A 23,708-nucleotide genomic window follows, 5' to 3' on the forward strand; every position below is an offset into this window, starting at 1 on the left:
TAATCCGTTAAATAGCACTGTACAGTTTGGACTCTGAACCTATTTTGCTAGATGGAATGGTTGTAAGTTTCCAATTAACTAAAAATTAAGCATTAACTGGAAGATTTTATTGGAAAAAATTGAAAACAATTAATTTTTACAATCAGAAATTAGTAAGTAAGTACTAGTAATTAGTTCCTATAAAGTTGTACCTTGACTTTCTTTCTAAACATTCGTAATGCCTACAGCCTTTCTTAAATCACTCAACCATGAAAATTTCTTTCAGCCACATTAACTTTCTGTAGCAAGTGGTACTGAACTTGTTCAAGTATAATTTGCTTATGTTATGCCTTTTTGCTTACACACGTGACTGAAGTGCTTTTGTCTCCATACAGTGGCATTAGTAAGTCCCTGGTTTACAGAGAAACATGCTGGCAATCCAGATTATAGCTTTCATATTTTGTTTCTGTGGGCTGGGTGCTGCTATTGCTGCTACTGCATCAAATGAGTGGAAAGTCACTAGTCGAGCATCATCTGTTATCACTGCAACCTGGGTCTTCCAGGGTCTTTGGATGAACTGTGCTGGCAATGCACTGGGGGCATTTCACTGCAGACCTCACCTTACTATCTTCAAAGTAGAAGGTAAGGAAGCATAATTTAACTGGAACTTATGGAAAGCCATGTGTATTGCAAGATGTGAGCCGGAGGAATACGAGATTATTTTGGTTTGTGCAAGAGATTATGTTTAAAACATTGTAATGAATATAAGTAAATGATCTTGTAGGCAGAATATTGCAAACAACTTTGTAAGAATAATATATGTTCCAAGACAGACAATAAGCTCTACTCTGTGGTTGGTAATATGTGTTAAGTATACTGGACATAGTGCCAGTAATAAACTGTCGGTATCAAACCACATCTGGCAGAGAAAATGGACTAAACTGTCTTACAGATCTAATTTCCATGCCAAAAAGAGCATTGTGCTTGCTGGATGGTGAGAGGGGGAAAGATAGCAAGGTCTGTGACAGCTATCTTTTTAGTGTCTGAAAAAATCAGAGAGCAAATAACCACATCCATGAATACGTGCATCCTGTGCAAATGCTCATATACTGGGAACTAAGTGCTAATGTATATAATTTCTTGTATAACAAGCTAATATTTTCACTTTAAAGATAAAGGGTGTGCTGTTTCAGAATGTCCATTTTAATGGGGAGTGTTAGATTTGTAAGCCATCTATCAGAACATAAAAATGAATGGAGACTTCTTGCGTTACAGCTTTTCTCAGAGATAGGGGCTAACTGTAAGTGTACCATGCAATGTGTTTTGTGTTTCTCTCTATATGCAAAGCAGTAAATGAAGAGGTCTGGTTTTGTTTGCTGTTAAGCTTTGTGATAGTAGGCAAAATAGTGTTTTCAGTGAAACTGTGTGTAAGCACTCACGAGAGCCTTGGCAGAAGGACTGTTCTCCCTGGGGTGGGCAGCATGCAAGCAAGATGGAGTCAGACTAGAGTAAGAAAAAATGTATTAAGACTCCAGTATTTTAGGGAAATAAACCCAGTTTAGACAGAACCAATCATCCAAAGCTTTTATGAGACCAGAAAGAAGCACAATTCTCTTAAGCTATTAGCAGGCAGTGACTGAATGAAATATAAAATGTAACATTGCATGGTTGTTGCCATACAGGATATTACATAGGCAGGTTCGTAAACTCACACATACATGGAAGCATGGAAGCCTGGGGATGTTCCAGATCCTTACCTTTTTTTGCCTTTCATGCCCTGACACATCAGACTACGTGCTGTGACATACAGATCCACTTTTACACATACAGATGATTTTAAGATAAAACTCAGCATCATTTCTCCACATATTTCATTATGCCCTGTTTCAAATCATCACACAACACCCATGAGAAATGTGAATGGATAAGAAGGGTTTTATTTATTTTAAAGAATGCTGTTCGTCAAAAATTACTTAAAAGGCACAGAAACTCACACATATTTTTGGAAAGTGACTATTACATTTTTCAAATAATCATTTATGCATTATTTATTTCAAGATTTAAAGGAAGAAAATCAGCTCTGCTTCTCAGGCATTGTTTAAAGTAATGTAAAGTAACTAGAAAGTACCATTATTGCTATTGTTAGTAGCACAAAATCTGCTTTCAGAGTAATCAGATGTAATCTATTGCCACTTTGTACTGTTACTATTATTTTCATCACTGGCAGACTGAAATTTGAATAAAGTGAAAATGCATGCTATGCATGCATAATTTAATATATACTTAAGCATCTGAGTAAGATTTTGCATTTTTGTTTGTTTTTTAGAAGAATATAGAGTATAAATTAATTAATTAAATTAGCACACTCTTGTTCAAGTAAGAGAGTAACAAGCTGCTGTAATGACATTTAGGAAGTCTAATTTTAACCTGCCAGTGCATGCACCAGCAAAGGATAATGTTACATGTAGCACAAGCACTACTGGAAAAGAGTGAGCTGTTCAGTTTGGAAAACCTGCTAAACATAAACTCCTGATAATCCAAGGAAAGCAAGAGTTCAACAGGGAAAGGGTTTTGCACTCTCACTCTGTCGTGGATTGTAAAATGACAAAATGCTCAGATTAAAGAAGTAATGAACTCTCTGTCCTCACAGCTTCACTATATCATTGTCTCTTATATACAGAAGCCAGGGAGGGTGGCAATATAACTTTTCTTCTGCATGTTCATATTTTTATGGAATCTATTTGGAATTCTTTCCTATAGCCAAAGACAAATTACGCAAGTTCCTCATTCCATTCCTATCTTTCCATTTTCAGGTTACCCTACAGAAAGTATTAGCAGTAACAGCAACAGTAGCAGCAACAGTATTACACTAGTGTAGTAAGCCAGAACAGATTTATTTGGTCATTAAATGTTAAATTGCAATTTTTGTGAGGATTTTGCAGGGGAGTTTTCTAAATGGGTACTATGAAGTTTTAAGGTTTGTTTTGTTTTGTTTTGTTTTTTTTCTGTTTTTCACAACAGAAAAAAAACCAAAACAACAGATTCCAAAGGCCTTGCTCTGAGCAGGATTACTCTGCAGCCAGAGGCAGTATGTAGATATTTGCCAGAACTGACTTTCAGCTTGAGGATGAGTTGTGCATAGGTAAGGCAGTGAGAGCTCAGCTTCTGCAACCCAGCCCAGGTACAGATGTTGAGGGGTTTGTGTTTCTGGAAGTCTGGGTTAGCAGGGCCATGCTGCTAGTATCCAAAGCTAGTTGGGCTGTTGCCAAATGTACATGTGCATTCACATGTCCAGCCACAGTGTGCTCTGCTCTTTCATTCAGATGAAAGATCTTAGAGGGAGATCCTGAATAGTAACAGCACTGTAGCTACAGTCATTTAAGGCAATGTTTGTGGAAAGAAGCAATATCTTTTATTAAATCAACTGCTTTGGGAGAAGTATGCAACAAAGGCATTCATCAGATCTGACACAAATACAACAAGCTTCAAGCTAAATATTATCTGGGAATATTGTCTCTTCAGTTAACTTGGTTATGATTATCAGAGCATCAGATACACCCATGGAAATTGTATGACTGAAACCAAGAGACAGTTACTCACAAGCATAAACTCACACAGTCAATAAATGCCAGAAAATAAAACTAGCTGTGAGACAACATTTTTTCAAAAAGAATAACCTTTGATTAGCCACTCAGTCCTTATTAGCAAGAAAGATACATAAAGGGCCTTCAAAGCATGACCTTGAGAACAGAAGCTCTGGAGCTGTGAACTCCAGAAACTTTTATGGCAGAGTTTGCACCCAGCCTGCCTCCTGCTAACTTCCCAGTGATCCACAGGTAGTAATTAACGTCTTTTGTCATTCTTCTCATGAATTCTTACAATGACAGACTTATTCAGATTTGACAAGAACCATCTTTCAGCTATCAAGCATGGGCTAGAGACTTTATTTAGGTGTTTTGACTTTGGTGATGTTACACAGAGCTGTTTCATTCATATTAAGTACAGAATTGTAACTAGTCAACTGAACTGTGTCTACATCCATTTTCTATGACACTTCCTTAGTCTGTCAGGACAGCTACTCAGCATCTTCAAACAATTAGTTTGGCATTTTGCATGCCTTGCCTACGGCACCGCTTCATGACTCCTGTATGTTCTGGTTTTCTATACCATAAGTTCAGGGAGGTGTACAAGAAACTGGAAGAAATCTGCTTCCTGGAACCTTTGCTTTTTTGAGCCTCAGATCTGCTGGCATCTTGTCAGTGCCTCTTTCAGCAGAGCCTGATGGGGCAAATAGTGCTATCCTGATGGTAGCAAATATGGACCAGGCAATGCCCAGCTGTTCTGGGTCACATCTACAAACTGATTCGGAGCTGCCTTTTCATGATACCGCCACTGCAATGCAGATAAGCAGCAGAAGGAAGTTGATACAAGAAAACTGCTATTGCAGCACCTGTACTCAGAAGAGCCTTGCATAGTCAAACAACATTTGGGTTCATCAGGGTGCAGAGAGTAATTCTAGCTGGGGTCAGGGTGACACTAGTAATTTTGCCAGAGAATTCAGCTTCTAGAGCAGGAAAGGACTGACATGAGAGTGTCCCTTACTTGACAGAAACTTACTGCCAGGAAAGCACACTATGCATTTGTTTGGTATGAGTCGACAAGCTAGCCAGATATACACATGGCAGCCAAGGCCAGGCTTCTCCTCAGCCTTAGAGGAGGGCACTTAGTGCTAAATCCCCCAGAAGCAAACATCGTGGCTTTACATCCATCCTGAGTGGGTTTGCAGGGAGTCAGGCTGCGTGAGCGTTGGGGATGGACACTGCACTTCTGCTCCCTGTTGCTAGGCAGATCCCCATGCCCTTCCCTTCCTTTCCCTGCCCTGCCAGCCCTGCCAGCCCTGCCCTGCCCTGCCAGCCCTGCCCTGCCCTGCCCTTCCAGCCGTGCCCTGCCCTGCCAGCCCTGCCCTGTCCTGCCAGCCCTTCCCTGCCCTGCCCTTCCAGCCGTGCCCTGCCCTGCCAGCCGTGCCCTGCCCTGCCAGCCCTGCCCTGTCCTGCCAGCCCTTCCCTGCCCTGCCCTTCCAGCCCTGCCCTGTCCTGCCAGCCCTTCCCTGCCCTGCCCTTCCAGCCGTGCCCTGCCCTGCCCTTCCAGCCGTGCCCTGCCCTTCCAGCCGTGCCCTGCCCTTCCAGCCGTGCCCTGCCCTGCCAGCCCTTGCCGCTGCCGCGCCGCCGGGCCGGGGGAGGCGGGCGCGCTCCTCTCTCCATGGTGCTGCAGGAGCGGCCCCGGCCGTGCCCGGCGGTGGTGCCGTCGCCCGGCTGGGGACAGCCCAGCTCCCTGGAAAGGCGGCGTGCCTCGGCCCGGCTTCCCCCGGGGGAGTAGCCACAGGAGAGGAGAGGTTTAACTGTGCCCAGAGCCCGGGCAAGCAGCAGCTGTGTGCGCTTTTGGGGGATCGCAAGGGAAGGGGCCGGGCCGTCTGCCCGGGGTGATTGGCTTCAGCCATCATCAGGAAGGGAGAAATCCACCGGGACGGCTTTCCTCTGGCTGATGTCAGCCACAAGGGACTCTGCCGGAGCATCCTCCGGGCAGTCAAAGGGACAGAGTCACGGGGGTCGTGATTAACCCCAGCTGGTTAGCACGAAGCTGCTCACTCACTCTCCGAACACCCTCGGTGGGGTGGGGAGGAGAATCAGGAAAAGGCAACACCCACAGGCTGAGGTAGGAACAATTTAGTAATTGAAACGGAAAAAAAAAATTAACAATAAAAATACCAGTAACAATAATTATAATAGGAAAAAGAGGGAGAAGAATAAAACCCAAGACAAAGAGGTGATGGACAGTATAAATGCTCACCACCCACTGACCAATGCCCAGCTCGTCTCTGAGCAGCAATCAGACAATGCCTCCCTCTCCCAGTTTATATGCCAAACATATCTGTGGTATGGAATATCTCTTTGGCTATTTTGGATCAAGTCTCTTTTCTCCCAGCTTCTTGTGCACTCCCTTGCTGGCAAAATATGGGAAAGAGAAAAGTCCTTGACTTAGGATAAATGCTACTTAGTCACAACTAAAACGTCAGGGGGTTATCAACATTATTTTCATTCTGAATACAGAACACAGCACAGTACCAGCTACTAGGAAAAAAAGTAACTCTAACACAGCTAAAAACAGAACACAGGATCCAATATTAAGATTAGAGGATAACTGTGCCAAAGAACTTTCCTGTAGCAAGCAAATCCTCCTAGGAAAAGTGTAAACTGAAGTGAAGTATGATTGATCCATATTTGTTAGGCTGAGCCACCCCTCTGTTGGGCTTTTCTGTTCAATGAGTACAGTGTCCATTTGGTGACTTAGAAAACCCAAGTCAAAACAGTATTGGCAAAGTTGTGTCAATATGAAAGGAAATATACACTAGGATCAATAGTTCAAATTTGGGAAAGGTGACCATGAGACACAGACAGAATTCCTCTCAGACTTTTATTAATGGCTTCATTCCCATGGCTTTATTTCTTAAAGTACTGTCCATTTTTCTGCAGGCAGAGGGATCACCATTTGGACTGACTGAATGCTGATTTCAGCATGTGATCTTTTGTATATGCATAGGAATAGGATGTCAAATCTTGGTAATAAAAGGTTCTCCACTCTCACAGTTTGCATCTCCATTGTAGCAAGGTTATTTCCAAGCTCATGGCCTCTCTTCTGACATTAGATGACTGAGTCTGCTTTCCATTCAAACAATATAGCCTGAAACACATTTGGTTCCTAGAGAAGTCTGGTAATGCACTAGAGGTCATGAAACATCATGACTCTATGCAGCAAATAGTTTTGGAATCTCTTATATTGCATATCATTGACCCCATGCCAAAAATTAATGAATGAAGTAAATTAATGAGTTCAGCCTAGGTAGCAGTTAGTCAGAGTCATGTCATGCCTTATTATTAGGCTGATTTCAAGTTAGAAAAGAAGTGGATTCATACACAGCAGAGCCATCCACAAAGTAGCCCCTGGCAGAACAGATATGAACTGAAGGAGATGGCTAACTCCCATGTATCCAAGACATTTTTCCCACGGGAAGCTCCAGCAGCAGCTTTGCAGTAGATACAGGGCAAAATCCAGGGTTTTCAATGGAATGGCAAGTCCCAGAAGAAACCCCCCAGAGGCAGAACAACCCCGTGAAACATGGATTTGTGGATCTCAGAGATGACATATAGGTTAAAGATTTTGAAGTGGCTTTCCTTCTGCCAAATATTGTCTTATGTTTGAGCTCTTTGATTCCATGATTTTAATCTACATGCTCTGAAAATCCATGAATCTAAACCACAATGAATCACTATTTACTGCTGTTTGCTATGCAGGCTGTCTGGCTCTGGCCAATTACTTGAACCAGAGTAGTCCAGAGCTGTAGGCAGACTGGAAAGAGATGTTCCTAGTGGTGAATCTGCAGCCAGAAAGATATAGAAAGGGAGTCCAAGAAGTACAGGACTAGACTGCATGGGGCCAGATGGAAAACACTGAGGATGGAGCCTTCAGAGACTGCTGCCAGTTTTGGAGAAGGTGGCAGCCAGTTACAAAAGACAAATTCTGACACTGCTTTAAAATCTTCAGTTACAAGAAAACATAAGGCCTTGCAGATCAGTCTTCCTTTTTAGCTCATTTACACCTGGCAATTTCTTAGCATCTCTGCAATCCTCTTTTTGTGCTCTGAGCCTTCTCACTGGACAAGGACAAGGACAGAGGTTGCAGTGCTGAGATTTTTTCACTTTTGTCTAAATCTGGTATCTAGACAAGAGTAATGTTGCTTTTGCTTCTCTTCACTCAATTTTATAGATTTTTGCCACTCGGAGTGGTCTTCATTTGAAGAAAATCACTGAGGAAACATGAAAAGTAGAAAGTGCTCCTATTTGTTAGTGTGGTGCAGCTGGTGCAAGGACAGGAATGCAAAGCTTGTTATTGGGGCATTAATAACAAAGCTCTTTCATCTTCTAATAGTCATATCAGGAAAGATTGCTATCTCCACTTTGCTTTTAGCTTTCTTTGATTACTGCTACATAGCAGCAGAGAGTGTACAGCAAAATGAATAGGAATCAGCAGTAATTGGTATGCAGCCAATGTCTTAAAATATCTCTGTTCAAACAGGTTTTGTACCTTGGTCTGCCTTGTGAGCACTGAGGTGGGTGAGGGGAGGTTCCCTCTGGCATATGCTGAGGAGCCGAAGGCCAGTGTACCTCTTGTTATCTTTTTAGAAGTCATGCTACAACCATAGCTTCATTCAAAGTTCAGAGATAGAATCCATTTCATTTTCACAAGTACCTGCAGCAGGTGGAGAAAGGAGGCCTGGCACAACCAGCTGTGATAGGCAGAGGGTACGAGAAAGAGACTGAAGTGCTGCATTTGTAAATAATTAAAGCTGATGATTTTGAAATTCACACTGCTGAATCTTGAATATTTAGTTTTCCATCATGGAGTAGTGCAAGGCGGAGGAGAGAAGCTAAACAAATACCTTAAAAATGAGTATGGGGAAATGTAGGGGGAAAATATATGTACATAAAATCTCTCCTACAGCTATTACATGGAGTTGGCTAGGCAAGTAAGAGTTGTATTCACATTGGTAGAGAAAATAAATCACTCCACAGTCAGTAGGGATATATAATTCCCTAACATGTTACCCTATCTCTCATAGTACTTACACAGAGTTTTGCAAGGTAAAGAAAAATGCCAGATGAGCACAGTCATTTTATTAGAGATATGCACATGGGATTCCTCCCCATATCCCACATGCACCAAGTCCTACAGTATCCAGTTATCCTTATAAGCCTTCCCTGGAGGGGATGCCATGGGACACTCAGCTGGTTTAGAGGCTGGTCAATGTATTCCCTTCAGTTTTTCATTGACTCAAATTAAATCAAATGCTTGGAGCTGAGGTGTTGCCAGGGGCAACCCTGGGCTTCAGAACCCCCCTTTTTCAGAGTACTTGACTCAGTCCTGGTGCCAGTACTGTGAGGGACCTCTGGCTGTGCCCAGTGGATTCCCATAATCCACCCAATCTTCTCTCCACAGATGACATTGAAGCCTGGGTCTCCTGTGTGATTTTCCTCTTCAGGGATGCATTTCCTAAAATGGGACAGAGCACATCCCCTCAGATTTCTGTGCCTTAATGTAGGACATGCTTAAGTTGCTGAATTAAAACATTTAATTTTGAATTCAGCAAAGCACATGCTGAAATTCAGGTACATGCAAAGTCCCCTGAGAACATTTCATTCATATCTCCCCTTAAATAGCTTGCTCTTGTCACCCAGAAATTTGCCACTTACTTTTCTAAAAAATTACCTGAAACAGCTAAAAAAGCAGAGGTACCCAAACCCTTCTGAGGACCATGCCCAAGTCTACTGACACATTCATTTGAACAGTCAAGTTATGTTTCTTTTTGACTGTCAACTTTTCTAAAGAAAATGTGTGTTAATCTGGAGGTAATTAACCAAGCTCTAGTAAAACACCTCCTGAGGATTAACCTGCATAAAGGAAGAATTTTTAAACTGCACATCCTAAGCTATTTTGTACTATTGAACAGCTTTTTGTAACCAAGGCTTCCATGTGGTAGATTTTAAAACTGTACACCACCAACTGGATCTGTCATTAATATTATTTCATAAGATAATTTTAAGTTAGACTCCAAATTTTTACTTCTAGCCCTGGCCAGAAGTTAATCATACTGACTCTACTGGTGTTTGAAAGGGTACAATTGCATAAAGTGACAGTCAAAATTAGAAGCAAAACTAAATACTTGAAGTTCTCATTCCTGTGCTTTCAGAATTATATATGCTGGTTTTCTACCAGATCTGCTCTAACAGTTTTTATAGTTGCTATCACTTTTTTATCCAGCTAAGATGTGAGGCTACTCTTCTGCAGATACCAGTCAGGCTCATATTCAGGGCAACGCTCACTGAATCGTATTTCCAAAGGAAACCAGAGCTCTGAAGTTCTAAATTTCCTGTGTAGATGGAAATCTGCCAAAATCTTATGTTTTTTGGAGACTGCCTTTTCCTTCTTCATAAATGAATTTCTAAACAATAACACAGAATGTCACATAACAGCCTTTCTATTGATATTTCATCCTGTATGCAGCAAAAGCAGAAACCAAACCCCAGCCAATAAGAAACAGTGAAAGTTACTCCCTGTCCAGATTGCTGTGTGGCATTTGTTGGGCCACCAGGAGAACAAGATTCTTGGGATATATAAACAACTTCTCCACTGCAAGCTCACCAAGTGCCCAAGCTTCTGCCCCAGGCTAGCATCTCATCCCATCAAACATCAGACCACATACTGGACCCTGAGTCAGCCACCTTTTGGTCACAGCAGACATAGTTATCTCACAAAGTGGGGATGAGAGGTAATTTAATTAACTAACTAACTAACTAATCATCAATGGCATCTGGCTTTTCCATATTGTATTTTTAATGGAAATGTTCCACCAAACAAAGCAGATGATAAACGATATTCCAGAAAAATTAATGCAATGGACAACTTTAATTTACACCACCTTTCAACATCCTCACACTACGCATAATTTTGTTTTACTCAGTGACTATTACAAAACCTCCAATATTGTGCTTACTTAATATTGTTCCTAGAAACTCAGTTCTTCACAGAAATGCAGCATTTTCAAATGTCAATGCCTCTTGTGCTTCAAGGCTCCAATTCCCTCCACGGCCAGGACATCCTGCACTGCCATAGCCATGCTTTGGCCTGGGTGTCACTGAGGGTGCAGCACCCCCAGTCCATGGCTCAGCTAATCCTTCAGAGCAGTAAAGCTCCCCTGCCTGGCTGCTGGTGGTGGCCCCTCTTGGGCACTCTGGGTGTTAACAGAAACAAGCCAACATTTCCAGGCAAGGTACTTCACTCAAGTCTGTGTGCCAAGTGGCTTAACTGCCTTCAATGGTTAAGGTTAAAAAAATGTTGTTCAAAGGAGAAAACAAGTGGAGATGTTTTCCCCCCTCACCCTTCCTGTCTACAAATTCAGGCATCTCTGGTCTGCAGTTCCTTATAAACAAATGAAGGAGCTTTTGTGGAGCCTGTTGATAAGAGGTACTCCACACCACTCCACATCCCACCAACATTTATTATTATTTTTATGTATGCAATAATATGCAAATGCTTCCTAAGGTCACTCACTACTTGTGCTGACTGCTCTGGTTACTGCAGAGGCCCAAGGGCAAGCCCAAGGCAGCCTAGGATACCACAGGATGTCAGGGCAAACTGATAAGGTTTTCACCTATCAGCAAGGTCTGTGTGTGCAAGACTCAGATACAACCCGGTGAAAGGAGAGTCTGGGAAACAGGAATGGCTTTCTCCTGGGAACTGTTTGCAAGGAGATGAAACACCTGCAGACAAGGAAAGTGAGTCTGGTGTACAACAGCTGGCTCATGGGGCAGGAAGAGAATTCCTGAAAAAATACAGGGGCAGCAGCCATCCAAAATAAATCAATCATTAGGAAAGCAGAAACTGAGCTTGCAAGCTGCCAGGCTCTGCCTTGACCTAATGGTGACAATTTGGCCACCACGTTTAGTACAAGGGGGACTGGACCCAAATTCTCAATTTCGGCAAAATCTGCCCACTCAGCTGGGAGAAATTATATGATTTCCAAAAATTTCTAGCATTTTAAGAAACAGAGTGAGTGAGAGCTCTCATCTAAGGACTCTGAGTGCTTTCAACCACTTCTTCTTCACAGATAACCTTGTATAATATCAAAAATCTGTATCTTACAAGAGAAATCCATGTTATATCCCCTTGCTCATACACACACAGAGCACATGGTTATAGCCTTAATACTGAAGGGAAAGCACTGCTGAACAAGGGACAGGAACTAGGAAGCAAAGAAATGTATTTGAGAGCTACAAGACTCCTGAGAAGATCTTTAAAAGAAAAAGAAATGATGAGGGAAGTCTTCTCCCAACCAAGAATTATTTCTATTATGCGTGAGTCATTCAAAGTTGATTTAAAGCCAGAGATTTTTTTTCACTGGCTTGCTCACTTTTCTCACTAAGTGAAAGAAATAACATTACTTCAGGGTCTGAAGTTCACTGGGTTACATCTCTTTCACTCAATTCTACCAACAGCAATATTTTTGGAATGGATTTATTCCTTTTTGTTCTCCTTTTCTGTCAATATCCCTGCAGCCTTACTGTCTCCTTCATGCTGCTAACAGAGACAGGATCATAAATTAGGTCAGTGCTATGTCTGACCTGGTAGTTTCTTAGGTAATCTTAAATTTTTATAATCTACCCTCTCCTTTGCCTCAAAACATCTCCCTTCTTCTTTCTAAATAACTTACTGGAAACTCAGCAGAACCAGAATTCCCTCAAGCTTCTGGTCAGCTGTGGGAGCTGTGTAGATGGACTAGCAGGGATCAATCCAATATCCAGCATGCTCTCAGCTGAAATCAGTTAATGCACATAGATTGTACTGTTTTGCAAAAGAAAAAACAAACTACAAGCCTTTTTAAAGTTCGTTTGTTTGTAGGATGTGAGATGGCTTCTGTTTGGCCCAAACAAAGCCTCTGCTGCTGTTGTGTGTCCACTTTGGGTACTACACTTGAAGCAGGATGCAGAAGGCTTGGAAAGGGCACACAGATAAAAGCAACTAGAATCCCTCAAATTTATGAAATATGCTCCATGAGGAAAGACTGAGAGAGTTGAGACTGTTTAGTCTAAAAAAGAGTAGACTAGCTGTAGGCACAGAGTTAGTCTTCAAGTACATAATTAGTGGCTGAAAACAGGAAGAGTATAATCAGTTCCCCATGTCCAGTGGTAATACCACAGGAAATGGTAAGACTGGATTACTACAAAGAATTAAAAATTAGCAGTTTTATCATTCCATCCTAAAAGCAACTGACCTTTTTTATAAACAAACTGCCTCTAGCCCTTAGCTTACTTTTGTTACTCTGCAGTTGTTTCAATCTGTGATTACCTCCAATATCTATGATAACTAAGATGCCTGAATCAGCTCATCCTTATACCCCATGTTCAGTTCCAGCTGCCAGAAGTGAAATGTGCCTCTTGATGTCCTCACTTCTTCTATCCATAATTCAAAAAATGCAATTTATACAGCAGCCACCATCTATTTGCCTGTAGCCTTTGGCCTACAAAGATCTTTTAGTCTACTTTTGATCTGCAAAGGACAGTTGGTATTAAATCTTCTTGCACTTTTTTTTTTTTTAAGTATTTCCTAATTATTTTCCTGAATTTGGAGTGGATGTTTTGCTCTGTGATTGCAGAGCACTGAGCTGTGCGCAACACATTTGATGTCCATGGTTTGGGCTAGATATTACTGAGAGACTGACAGCCCTAAACAAAGGCAGCAAACTCACATTCATCCACTTTCCCTTCTCCATGCTATTTTTACTGCCAAACATTATTCTGCTGGCATATCTGAAAGAGTCCAAAACAGAAGGGGGCCCAGAGGGCAGGGAAAGACAATATAGGCCAAACTCCTTGAAGTATTCGAGCTATATATTATCCTTCTTCTATCACATATAAGAATCTTGGATGGTGTGAGTCCTACAGTTCTCCTTTCTCCCTGCCTGGGAGATGTTATCCTGGTTCATCAGGCATCTGAAGCTGGATATAGATGAGGTGCTAAAATTGCAGCACTGGGTCTTAAGCAGAGGTTTAGGATTTATCCCAGACCACTTTAGACATCAGTGCTGTAAAACATTGTGAGTTAGCCAGCCACCCTGTGATCACTTTATAGGCAACAGGAACAGGGAAGGGACAGGTTCTGTCTTATCCCTGGGACATGCCTACAGCAGGTCAGAGGAGCAGTCTAGACATGCCAGTTGACAGTAAAGCAGATGGATGATTAGTGAAGGTATGGGCATACTAGGCAGGATTCAAATGAATTCTGTCTTGACTCAGATGACACTTACAGGTCGATCCCCATACCTCAGATCAGTTGGATGTAATTCATTCCTAGAACTTCCAATCCAAACATGAGAGCACATGGAAAGCAATTTCCTTCTGTCTTTCTGCAACTAATTTTCCCATATTTCACATCTCTCCTCTCTCCCAGTCTTTGCCTGAAGGGAGCAATACTTCCATCAAAAGCTGCTGCAGGGGCAAAGGACTGCAGCCTTTAAATTGTCACCTTAAGATCAAGAAGTCCCTCTTTACATCATTCAGTCTTCACTGAATAGACCTTTGTCAGCAGGACTCAGGCTGTCCCTGATGTGAAAAGCCTTGTCACCCCCTCTTTCCACACAGCCCAGGTGCCCCCCTGAAATCCATGCTCTTCTTTTAGCTATCATGTGGTGATGAGTGTGAGTATGGAAAACGAGAATCTGATAGGCACTTGCTGAGAGCTGGCATCTCACTCATGCAAGAGGTAGTGCCAGCTATTTCAAAAACAGCCTGCCATGTATTCATTTGAGCAAGCCTTTACATAAAACATACTCTATGTGCTCATGTATGCACACAAATTGAAGTTGTCTCTTGTTTCCCTTGTTAAAGATACTTCACTTCTTGAAAGGTCCTCTACAAATTCCAGACTGGTGGAAAAGTAATTACAGTGGGCAAAAAGGCTAATCAAGAGGAAGGGCTGATTAAGCTCAGTTTTGAAGGCTATATCATTACCAGACAGCTCTTAGGAATCAATGGACATTTTCATAAAGTGCTTAATAGTTAGAGTGAACTGAAACTCTATAAACCCTTTCCAAAGGAGTGCTTTGTTGAGATGTTGGCAGTATATGTCTGACTGGAGTCAAATAAATTAGTCATCAGATAAATCAGTCATGCCAGCTATGAAAATGACACCAAAATAAACAGAATGCTTTAGTTAAATCCATGAAACAAAAGGAACAGCAAATCTCATTTAAAATTCCCCAATGTAATTGATGCATAATTAAGCTTCTAAACATGAATGCAAGTGTGCTGATCCAGAGTGTGTGACGATGAAGATTGTATCTTTGAAAGTAAATGGGGATCTCCGGATGCAATTAAAAGTAATTTTTGAGTCGCTAGTTCCAAGTTCCTACTGGCAAAACCCAAGAAATGCAAAGCCTGAGTAATTCCTAAATTACTGTATTTTCGATGCCAGGGAAACTCCACAGATTTTGATGGAATTACATCAGACTCAGACTTCATGAGGCCAACAGACCTTACTCCTTGAGAAACAGGTTGTCAAATACTTTAAAAAGAAAACGTCAGAAAAATTGTATGGAAATTATGTTCTACTGGTACAAAAACAAAATTTGGGGGATGCGCAGCATATGGCAACATCAGTTGGAATAAGGTGACACAAGTGCTTTATCCCAAACATGCTGCCTTAAGTAATCTACCTTATAGTCTAAAATACACAGTCTGAACTCTTTTAAATCGTTCTTTTCCTAAAATACAGACAAAATAATAACTGTGATGTTCTCATTGGTCTACCTATTCTTGTGATTAGCTCATATATTAATCATTACTGTAATATGAAATATTTTTTAAAAGCTACTTCTTTTACCTGTGTCCTTACACCACTCCTTTGAATGCCTGTTAGTATGGCAAAGGACTCAAGTCCTGGAAGGGAAGAAACAGGGCATGTGAAAAACAAGCAGTGCAACTGGGCAGCAGCTTGTGGGAGAGAAGGAGCACTGCTTTTAATTGGATTGAGGAAGTTTAAAGTGTTGTGAGAAAGCTTTTCTTATCTACCTAGTGTTTGTTTCCCAATAGCTGCTATTTCAGCCTAAAATCCTACACTTTGGGTGCTTAATGTCAGATAAGTAAGCAGATTAACTGGCCTTGTTGCATAGAGGATTCAATTCTCATGGGCTTCAGATGTCTGCACTGATATCTGTCAATGTGACCAATGGTAGTTTTTAAGTTTGGCTTTTTTTTGCAGTAGTTCATATACTATTGAATTCCATATCTAGGTTTTAATTCCAGCAATAAAGTTACATTATTTCTCTTGAAGGATAAACTGTATTTGCATTGAAAAATCTATGCCACATTCATTTTTACGATAAACCACAGAGATTTTAGAACTAACAGGGACTGGAAGGAAAATACAGCTCTGTAGGGTGCTTAGGACATTTGTGAATCTGATTCTGCTTCCTGAGACATTTTCACTGCTCACGTATTTGGGGCAAAACATCTCTCATACAGTGGTCTGCAAAGGAACCAACCAGAGGCATTGTGCTCTAATTGCACTTATCAGGAGCCACTGAAACCTGAACAAAAGCTGATTGCCTATTATTGGGTTCTTGTAATTGGCACTGTGCAAACACAAAGCACAGAGCAGCTCTGTCCCAGAGCATTTATAATCTAGGGAGCAAACTTCAAAAAAAGTGAGTAGGTTTATGGCAAAATTGAGGAGGAGGAGGAAGGAGGTAGAAGAAGACAGCCAAGCTTGTTTGATCACCCTGCTTCATGAAAAACAAAAGAAAAAATCTTTTGGATTGGTGGCATTTGCAGGCTCTTGGAAAGTCTGTTCCTCCAGGGCACTCGGAGTTACTCCACCTGTCACTGCCGCATTCCTTGGCTTGGAATAATTTCTGTCAAAATCAAGAAGGTACAGCACCCTGCCTCTCTACTTGAAATACTTTGTAGCCTTTTGTCATTTTGAAGAAAAGGATGAAAATGTCCAGTCAGACTGCACTCAGAGATGAGGCAGAAGCCAGAACTCTTTGATGCCCATGGTTTGGTATTCTGGACCACAGAATAGGAAACCACATCTGACAGCGGCAGCTGGGGGCTTGGTGAACCCACTTCTCTCCAGTGCCCATGGGACCTGTGGACCTGATGGAATGAGTCCAGAGAAGGGCCACCAAGTTGATCAGAAGGCTGAAGCACCCCTCTTAAAGAAGACTAGATGAAACACTTGGGGTTGTTCACCCTGGAGAAGGGGAGGGTCCAGGGAGGCCTTACAGGAGTTTTCCAGTACCTAAAGAAGGCCTTCAGGAAAGCTGAAGAGGTACTTTTCACAAGAGCATGCAATGATAGTAAGAAGAGAAATGGCTTTAAGCTGATGGAGGGCAGGTTTATACAGATCTAAAGAAGAAATTATTTACTGTGAGTAAATAATGAGGACAGGACATTAGACAATGGAGATTTTCTAGGAGAAAGATGTCTTTACACTTTTTTCTATTCAAACCACAAATCCAAGGATGAGAAGAATATGTGTAGCGAACATTTTTGTAACTGTATAAAAACTGCCTTGATCATACAGATTCTCAGTAACCATCACAACTGCAAAAAGTCTCAATGGAAGAGATTCCTCATGCTTCTGATTCCAAAATAATTCAGGAGGTTGTCAGTTGATTCTACTGAAGAAGTAATAAAGATAGTTGTCCTATGTGCTCTGAATTGCATATTTCAATACCTCTATACCATAAACCAATTTGGATTTCCCCCTTTGGTACAATTAATGCATCTCACACTGTTCTTTTCTCTTTTGGAAAGCATGTTTCAATGTAGACACGAGTCTGGTCTTAATTATCTGACTGGGAATGAGATGAGTTGGCCACTTATACAAACTTCTGTGTTGTACCTAGGAAGGAACAGGTTACTTCTTTGAGTTTGTATGTTGCCTTTCTATTAATAATTATAGAAACATAGAATTATCTGGGTTGGAAAAGTAGTCCACAATCATCAAGTCCAATCTTCAACTTTTATCATCATCCATTACATGTATATGGCAGAAGCTCTTATATAGCCAGTTACAGCAGAAACTAGGGTCCAAGAAACAACTCTTAGGGGAAGAACTTTATGTAAATACATCAAGAATTGGCCTGCTGCTAGGATTAATAAGTTTGATGTGGTCCTCCAGGGTAAACATTCCTGCAAATTTGATTTGGAGATACACAAATTACTGTCCACATAGAAAACAAAACTTTTCTCACCTAGAGAGAAAAAGGAGATGAAGTGTCACTTTACTCAGGTATAGGTGTATCTTCTTTCTCCTGTTCTCCTTGCTGTTTATGCTGGCATGATCAACTGGACTTTATTTGGAAAGAGGAGAGGTTTTACAGTGGATAATTCTTTTTGTTCTTGAAATGCCTAAGGACCCTGTTGTTTATCTGTGGGTTTTTTTCCTATGGATTTATTCCTACTTCTAGAGATTCAAAATTTCACTGCTAAAAGCCTAAAATCATATTATTAGGATATTCTGTCCAATTATGACTAAGACATGTGAGAGTATGCCGACCTGGTAAGGTTTCCACAACATGTAAAGCATTATGAAAGTTTCTTTCTGTGTTTCATTTGAAATGCTGTCTTGCACAAACCTTGGATGCTAATAATGTATGTGATTAAAGTTTAAACTTACACCCAGGACTCATTAATCTGCTTAGAGCTTCCCTCAGCAAAATCATGCACCAAACCTAATACAATTAACCTGTTTATGTAAGTTTGGAGTATAATAGCTCATTTAAAAGGGGGATGCACTTCCTTTTATATGCCTGGGAACTCCAGAGGAGCTTTCCTTGGAGCACTGTGACCCGTCATGTCTGAGGCAGCACCTGCTCTCAGAAGGGGCATGCAGAGGCTGCCAGCTAAGTGCAAGTCTAAAAAATCATCTTGAAAATAATGTGATAGAATTGGGAATAGTTTAATTTACATGCACATTGTTTCATTCAATGCACATTGTAGCTCTGCCAGCAATTACAGGGTTCCTATTTGCTTGCTGTGCTAACGAAGGATGAAAAGCAGCAGGTTCAGCAGAGATCCCTGCAGACCCCTCTGAGGGCATCATGGCCAGGAAGGTACTGATGATTCAGTATTTGGCATCTTGCCTTAGGATGTTTTCAGCAAACCTCATATTGCTTGTACTGAGTGTGAAAATTCAAGTCATACTGCACTAAAGTACACTTTTCTATCTAACTGTCCTTCTAACCTTTTAGGAAATAAATTAGATTGATTTGATACAGCTAATCTCTACTGTTACATGTATCTTCATTGTTTTAATGGTACTTAAAACAATTTCCCTACCTGTTAAAAGAAAGTCCAATTATTGATGCTTACTCTTTTGGGGGTATTTTTAAAAGTTTGGCCCTGTTTGTCTTTCTCTAGGCTTCTACCATTTAAAAGTTCTCCACGCATCTATGAAGGCTCCATATGTGGCACAAAACAGAGCAGGGCAGGCTGGTGATTGGGATTGCTCAGGCCACACTCCAGAGCAGATATGTGCTGGGGAGAGAAAACTGAGGTCTCAAAATGAGCCATGAAGTTTTACAGCTGGCAACCAAGGTCCAGTGCCTGAGCTCGTTGCTTGGGCCTTCTGTATAGAGAAGTATGCATGTACTGAAAATTGAATTAACTTCTTTCAGGCTGCTTCAGACTCATTATCTCATTCCAGGTTATATATAGCACATCTGCCTTGTCCTCATAAAATAACAGCCAGAAGTGCAGCACACAGGCAAGCTTCCTTGGCAAGTTGCCCACTGAGTAATTCCTGCCCCATCAGCCCCCAAGATATAAAGAGAACACGGCAAGGGCAGAGAACTTTACTCATAGAGAATTTGTTGTCTTTAAAATAATTTTCAGCCTTTAAAACACTTCTTAGCATAAAAAAATGCTTCAAACAGATGGAATTACAAGGTCACACATACCACAGCTCTTTAAATATGTAGTATTTAGAAATCACCCTCTGAGATTTTGGCTCTGTACCCATATGTAGGTATTTCTCAGACAACATTTTTGCCCGATCCCTCACAAGAGAGCAGACAGAAGTCAGGAAGCACCAGGCCACATATTTACTTCAACTCATAGCTTGTAAGATCAGACAGGAAGGTATGTCTTTCCAGACTTGCTGACTACCACTTCATAGTGTCCCAGATGCTCCCATGGTTCTCTTTCATGCCCAACTCCTACTTTCAAGGTAGCTTTTGAAGGCTAAAGGGAGACTCCCCAGGAAATAAAGCAGCAACGTCTCCTGACATGAGCAAATTAAGACAAAATAGCCCTGGTGTCCTTCACTTTATGGGAGTTTTGAGACTGGAATAATGTGAGGGGTTTTCAAATCTCAGCTAGAACTACACAGAGAAATAGATTATGGGCAAATTGTCTCAGCTTCAGGTTTTGCTTAACAAGATGTAGCAGCCTGTTTTTGTAAAAAGTTTGCTCTTGATCACTCTATAGATTCTTTGGATCTGCTTCCCTCTAAAGGCCATTCAGTGAATTATTGTATTGTCCTGAATGTCAATCAAGTCTTAACGTGAAATCAATTCTCAGATGTATTCCTTATCTGGAGAGCTCAATGAAGGAGAGAAATAAATACTTCCAGGGTTATTTCTTGTTGTAAGACATCTTAAATGAAATAATATATCAGTAAAGGCAGAGATTTTTATCAGCAAGCAGAGGTTTTCATTATAAAATTCTATCTAAAAATGAGCGTCACATATGCATTCTTTTATAGTTCCTTATTGCACAGAAAAGTGAGCCACAAAAGTGAGCTGGTTTGTCCTAAGCAGAAATTGGGATCTGGCCATCCTTGCTCCCAATCCCATGTGCAGAGGGGCAAGTGGTTCTTTCCTGATGGGCTGAGGCATTTGACTTCTCAGGAATAGCTGCAGTATTGCTGCAGTTTCATGTGATCCCAGGTAAGGAATTCTGTGGTGCAGTAGAGCTTGGGCAGACTGTGTCTTATAGCAAAAGGTGAATTGCTCCTTCAGCTGAGATGCTCAGTTGTGCCATGAAACTGAGACCTTTAATTGAGGTGTTGGACTTCCATTGAACTCAATGGGTAAAGAGAATCACAAGCTGGAGTGGCGTGCTAAGAAATTGGTCATTTTGCTGCTTGGTTAAGAAAAAAAAAAAAAGAGACATTTAAAGGATACCTGTTTGTTGTTTGGGCAGGCCATGGGAAATAGGATAATCCCTAAATATACTAGTAATCTGAGTAATAATCATTGCCAACCAGTATTTTTGCACAGCCTCGGCACTGTATAGGCATCTCTGGATGGGAGGGGATCAAATTTTAGGTAAATGGAGTACATCTCTCCAGACCTCTCTGCAGAAGGTGCACAGCAAGTTACACTCCTGAATTAAACTGAATAAATGAGGGCCTGAAAGAAAGGTTCATACAACTTAGACAGAAGGGAAGAATTGAGGTAGTTAAACACAGGACATCTTAAAAGTCCTTAAATACCTGAAACTTTCTGCAGGCCTGGAAAATATGGTAGAGAAGAAACACATTCTCCACTCAGGGCACTGGAAGGTGCTTTAGGACAATTAAAATTAGCCTTATATACTTATGCACTTGAGTTGCTCCTTAGCTTTTTTTTCAATCTACTTTAATTGCCCTAAGAAGAGAAGGAATTGTCCTTTGGGACTGCCTCTTCTCTCTCTCCAAACTATAAGCATCTGCACAACAAATTTGAGGCAAATCCTTTAGCTAAAACTGGCTAAGCTGCATCCTGACCTGATATAAAGATGTATCTTTATCATCCTGCCCTGATACAAAGATACAAAGAAGAAGCAGTAGGGTTCCTTTAATGTTTTAGACCCTTCTAGGTATAACATGAATCCAGATGCCTCCCAGCTATCTGGGGTCAGTTTTTAGAGACTGAAGTCTCCAGATGCATTTGCCTACATTGACTGGGTATTCACCAGGCTCTTCATCATCCCCATCATCATTGTCCACTCTGCAATTTATTTCACTTACAGTATCTATTTTGGTGGCAATTAATTAATTTGACCAAAACATAAATTGGAATGTGTTTCTGAGGACAGCAGGCTCCAAAGAGCAGCTTTGCCAATAGAGAGAACCTATATTTTTATCTTCAGGCTGATCCTAATTACAGTTTTAGTGTTTCATAACACCGCTCGCCTCTCCATTCTGTAACCATGCAGCCTGTCCTGCAATATTCTGCTCAATGCCTGCTGTAAACAAGAGTACTGCCACACACCTCGCTCTTTCCAAGGTCAGTCCCAAACTATCAAGCTTGTAGAGTTGCCATTGCAAGGCTCAGATGTGAAAAATGAAATGAAATCATATGAGGAAAACAAATGCTTTCATGTACTCAACAGCACCACCAACCGGGTCACTTACTGTGACTGACATTTAATTCTCCTGAAAGGCTGAAAAATTAATATTATCTGGAGAACTGATGCTTGGAAAGTCAAGTAGACTCATTCTGCAATTCCAAATAGTACCAGAGGAGTTTGCAGTGCACTGCAGGGGGATTGGGCAAATCTACATGGAAAAATGAGCTTGTGTAACAAATCAATACCATGTTGGTTCATTTTTTTTTTAGAAAGGCAGGGGGAAAGTAGCAGGACATCTCCCACATACACAGGTCTCTAACCTGCAAGAGTGAAGATGTAGCTCCTGTCCAGGAAAAAATGCACTACTGATTGTCACTGAGAATGGAATTTGCCTTAGGAAGGACAGCTTTATGGGACACTGTGACAGGGAAGCAGATGGCCATTTTATGCTGCTGCTAGCACATTTGCTCCTGTCTCCCTCCCTCTCATCAAAGCAGGAATGGATCTCCACATCCAAAAATCTCCTGCAGTACTTTACAATTGTGGGGCAGTTGAGATATGTGAATCCTCAAAGAAGAAAACGCTGTTCCATTAAATATAAGGTGCACTATAAGAGGGACCATTTAATTTGCCCCATTACATCTGAAACTCTTCAACAGAACACAGAGGTAGCTGAAGCATCTAAAAGAGAAAAAAATAATGAGTAAGTAGGTGGGGTAAAGTTGAATGAGTCAGTAAAGGGGGAAGAAGTGATCCATTTTTTACTTCAGCCTATGAAAAGGAAAAAAAAAATATAATGCAAGAAAACAAAAGCAATGGCAGAAGATTAAAGTGTGGCAAAGGATTTCGTGTAGGCAGTTAAGCAGGTGAAAAATCTCTCCCTCCACCATAGAGATGCCATGAAGTACAAAGGAATACATGTAAAAGCCCATCAGAAAACTCAGCTGATGACTATCATCATGGTTTGACCAACATATGCTGAGGTCTACTCACATGACCAATTTGCAGTAGACCTTGCCTAGGAAAAGCATTATTTTTAGGACAAAACCATTCACACTGAAACTTCCATACTACCCCTGCAAATGCCAAAGAACAGAACAGAAAAGACATTTCCGTACAGATCGCTTTAGACAGCATACATTTGCCTCAAAAATTTCCCACCAACTCCTCCTATTTCACATTCAAAAATGCTGTAGTATTGTAATAACAGATCCAGTGTTAGTCCCAGTGGGCACCTTAGAAGGACATGTTAATTAGCTGCCAGTTCTGCAAGTGCAGAGCAGTAAAATTCTCACTCACTCACCTTCCCCGCCACCTCCTGAGTATCAGAACAGACCAGTACCACAGACCAGAGCAGCAGCATCCCAACAGCTCTTCCTCCCAGGGGTAGTAAATAATTCAGCCAACAAGATCTGCCTGAGTAGATACCTAAAGAGATGCCTGTAATTCAGTTGAGGGCAGTAAGAGGGCATGCTAAGGCAAACACATTCCAGGTGACTTGCAACACCGTGTGAAATTTCACCCTATCATAAATAACACAGTAAATGTGAATGTTGCATTTCCCAAGGTACTGGTAAGACAGAACCTTTTCCCTAAAGAGCAGACATGGAGGACACATATCACTGCTGCTCCTTAGCCCTGAAAGGCAGATCAGATGGATTCCTGCAGCAAGGATGACAACGTTACTCACTCATTCCACCTGCTGCCTCTGGGGTAAAGAAGGATGCTTCAAAGACCTTGCACTCTGGCTGTCAGGGCACACATAGTACATAAATACCT

General features: G+C 41.3%; 1 protein-coding gene across 1 annotated transcript in view; it reads left to right on the top strand.

Annotated features, from left to right (window-relative positions):
- The first annotated feature begins 551 nt into the window (after positions 1–551).
- CLDN10 (claudin 10) overlaps positions 552–23,708 on the top strand; it is a 53,707-nt gene continuing 30,550 nt past the window's right edge. Inside the window, exon 1 of the mRNA XM_021530312.3 lies at positions 552–621. Within this exon, the coding sequence (XP_021385987.1) occupies positions 552–621 (70 nt within the window). The remainder of the gene's footprint in view (positions 622–23,708) is intronic.

Source organism: Lonchura striata, chromosome 2, assembly GCF_046129695.1.
Source record: "Lonchura striata isolate bLonStr1 chromosome 2, bLonStr1.mat, whole genome shotgun sequence".
NCBI lineage: Eukaryota > Metazoa > Chordata > Aves > Passeriformes > Estrildidae > Lonchura > Lonchura striata.